Below are 2,852 nucleotides of genomic sequence, written 5' to 3' on the forward strand. Positions count from 1 at the left end.
ATTCTGTAATTTTTGGGTGATTGTAAAAAGCCAAACGATATATTTGTATATAAAATAATTTATGAATAAAAATTTTATATACATATTATTAGCGGTTAAGTCTGACAAATAAATTTTAGTGCAAAACCTCAAAATTCCAAAATTATGTTTGAAAATTCAGATTTTGGTTTATAAGAATAAGCATAATTGAAAATATGAGGATGTTTGTCGATATATATACTTAATCTAAAGTAAAATTTACTTTTTGTAATTAGTAATTAATATTTACTATGGACAGGGTTTATTAAACTAATTTGTATTTAGAACAATAGATCAAATTAATGTTTCTGTGCATATGCCCTCGAACTGGCTGCGTTCCTTCGAAATTATTTTCATTTTGCATAGAATTTAATTCCTCGTAGTTGGGCAAGCTGGTAGCATGTTCAAATATTCCATAGTACTACATATGTAGCAGTGAAACAAGTTTATAGATCATAATGAGCGTACAGTGTACGCAAGTGAATTACAAGTACGAATAAATATATGTGAGTAATAGTAAATACACCTACGACGACGTATATGCACAATTATTCATGCAACGCAAATCCTTATAGTAGAACTTGCTATATTACCTATAGCTATAATTTCGTTGCGATGAACGAACTGTACTAGTTTGCAGGGACGATCGGGATGAATGGGGTGGCACACAACATCAGTGGTGAGCGGCGGCGCACACCCAGACCTGGTGCCTCCTCCATATTCACCTCATTGACACCCTCTGGAAGTGACCAGTCAAAGTGATAGAGTAAACTTGTGAACACCAGCTCTATACTAGCAAGACCGTAGTTGAAACCAGGGCACATCCTTCGGCCAGACCCAAAGGGGACAAACTCATAGTTGCTACCCATAAAGTCGATGGTCCCATCCTCAAATCGTTCTGGCACAAACTTATCGGCATCGTCCCAGTACTTGAGGTCACGACCTATGGCCCATGCATTGATAATGACACGTGACTTGGCTGGAATAGTATATCCATTGATCTCGCACACGTCGATGCTCTCACGTGGCACTAGTAGAGGCGCAGGGGGGTGTAGTCGGAGCGCCTCCTTGATCACCATCTTCAGGTAACGAAGGTTGCTTGCCTGAAGGTCAGCCTCCGTCACGGTTGCCTTTCCTTGGAATGCTTCTCGGATTTGTGCCTGAAGTTTCTTCATCACGGAGGGCTTACGCATGAGCTCCGACATCCCCCATTCCATCGCTGATGCCGATGTCCCCGTTCCACCAGCAAACATGTCCTACACCGGTAGATATACATGAGTTTAAAAAAAGGTCAAGAAATATATATATCATATGTCATTATATTAATTAAATCATGGCATAATATATTTTCAGTATTGAAGAAGGTATATATGTACCAGGATGATCGCCTTGATTTTGCTATTGTCAAGGTGGAATCCAATGCCACCTTTCTCCTGCAGGCCGATGAGCACATCCACGAGGTTCTCGTCGACGTTCTCGGTGCCGCTCCTGATCTTGTCGTCGCGGATGCCCTTCCTCTCGGCGATGATCTCCTCGAGGATGGCGTCCACCGTCGTGTAGATGCCCTGCAGGCTGCGCTTCATGCCGGTGAGCGTCGCCAGCACGCGGGTCCACCTCGGGAAGAGGTCCGGGATGTTGAAGCCGCTGGCCAGCCCGACGCCGGACTTGATGGCCGCCATGAACTCCGGCGCGTTCTTCCTCTTCTTCCCGAACGCCGCCCGGGAGACGATGCTGTTGGTCACGCTGTGGAACATCACGCTCAGGTTCACCGGCGTGCTTGGCCCCGCCGCGCGGATCTCGTTCACACGCATCATCACCTAATAATTTTTTTTAAAATATTTAGTTTTCTATGGTTGATACGCCATGTCATCAATAATAGCTGACGTTATTTTGGCACGTGCATGTGTGCGTCATTTTCAAACATATGGAGTAGGCACATTTTTGGTTATTTCCCTTACTAGATTGATCAGAAATTTCCCGTTTTGGTACTTAATTTGCCTAATAAGGAATTTATTCACTTGTGTGGTTGCACCAATGACGAAAGACCAACCTCGTCTTCCCTGATGTGGCGGAAGGAGAGGACGCGCTTGGGGCTGAGGATCTCGGCGGCGCAGAGCTGCCGGAGCTTGCGCCAGTAGTCGCCGGAAGGGGAGAAGAGGATGTCGGCCCACTCGTAGCCGACGATCTCGCCGGCGAGCAGCTTGGGGCGCGTGGCGAAGTTGGTGTCGTGCGTCTTGAGCACCTCGCGCGCCATCTCCCTGGAGGAGGCCACCACCAGCGGCGTGTCCCCGAGCTGCAGCATCATCAGCGGGCCGTGCACGGCGGCGAGGTCGCGCAGCTTGCGGTGCGGCAGCACGTTCACCAGGTGGTGCATGCTGCCGACCACCGGCAGCTTCCACGGCCCCGGCGGCGTGCGGGGGCGCTGCACCAGGAGCAGCTTCAGCAGCTGCAGCACCGTCACGGCTAACACGGACAGCAGCAGCGACTGGTAGAAGAATTCGTCCATGCCCACCGATCGATCGACCAGCTACAGCTAGCTAGCAATGCGAGCAAATCAGAGCAGATATATTTCACAACTCGTGCATATATGTTTTACTCGATCGGTTTTGAAGGCGAGTTGGTGTTGCTCCCCCTGGGTGGTGCGGTATTTATAGGGCGAAATGGCGAACCGGCAGCAAGTAATGTCCCCGGTGAAGAGGATGTCACTGATTGTGACGCTTAAGTACAAGTCGTCTATTTGCCCAAATATTCACTATAACTTCTTAGACCCTTTTTTTTTAATAAAATCAAGTATCTACGTTTCGAGCGACCTTAAATGAAGATATGATCTACGT

At 47.4% G+C, this 2,852-nt stretch overlaps 1 protein-coding gene across 1 annotated transcript; it reads right to left on the bottom strand.

Annotated features, from left to right (window-relative positions):
• Positions 1-458: 458 nt before the first annotated feature.
• On the bottom strand, positions 459-2,553 carry LOC102719039 (premnaspirodiene oxygenase-like). Its single transcript, XM_040527759.1, has 3 exons — positions 2,069-2,553; positions 1,395-1,835; positions 459-1,274 (listed from the first exon to the last, which is right to left on the bottom strand). The coding sequence occupies exons 1-3, from the start codon at positions 2,522-2,524 to the stop codon at positions 648-650; spliced, it is 1,524 nt and encodes a 507-aa protein (XP_040383693.1). The 5' UTR covers positions 2,525-2,553; the 3' UTR covers positions 459-647.
• Between the last annotated feature and the right edge of the window lie 299 nt (positions 2,554-2,852).

Source organism: Oryza brachyantha, chromosome 9 (assembly GCF_000231095.2).
Source record: "Oryza brachyantha chromosome 9, ObraRS2, whole genome shotgun sequence".
NCBI lineage: Eukaryota > Viridiplantae > Streptophyta > Magnoliopsida > Poales > Poaceae > Oryza > Oryza brachyantha.

Bases quoted from the DNA above. Each gene is read 5' to 3' on its own strand.
- LOC102719039 (XM_040527759.1), bottom strand. From the start codon at position 2,524: ATGGACGAATTCTTCTACCAGTCGCTGCTGCTGTCCGTGTTAGCCGTG. The intron at 1,836-2,068 runs GTTGGTCTTTCG...AAAAATTATTAG, and splicing joins GCCACATCAGGGAAGACGAG to GTGATGATGCGTGTGAACGA. The intron at 1,275-1,394 runs GTACATATATAC...CTACCGGTGTAG, and splicing joins AAATCAAGGCGATCATCCTG to GACATGTTTGCTGGTGGAAC.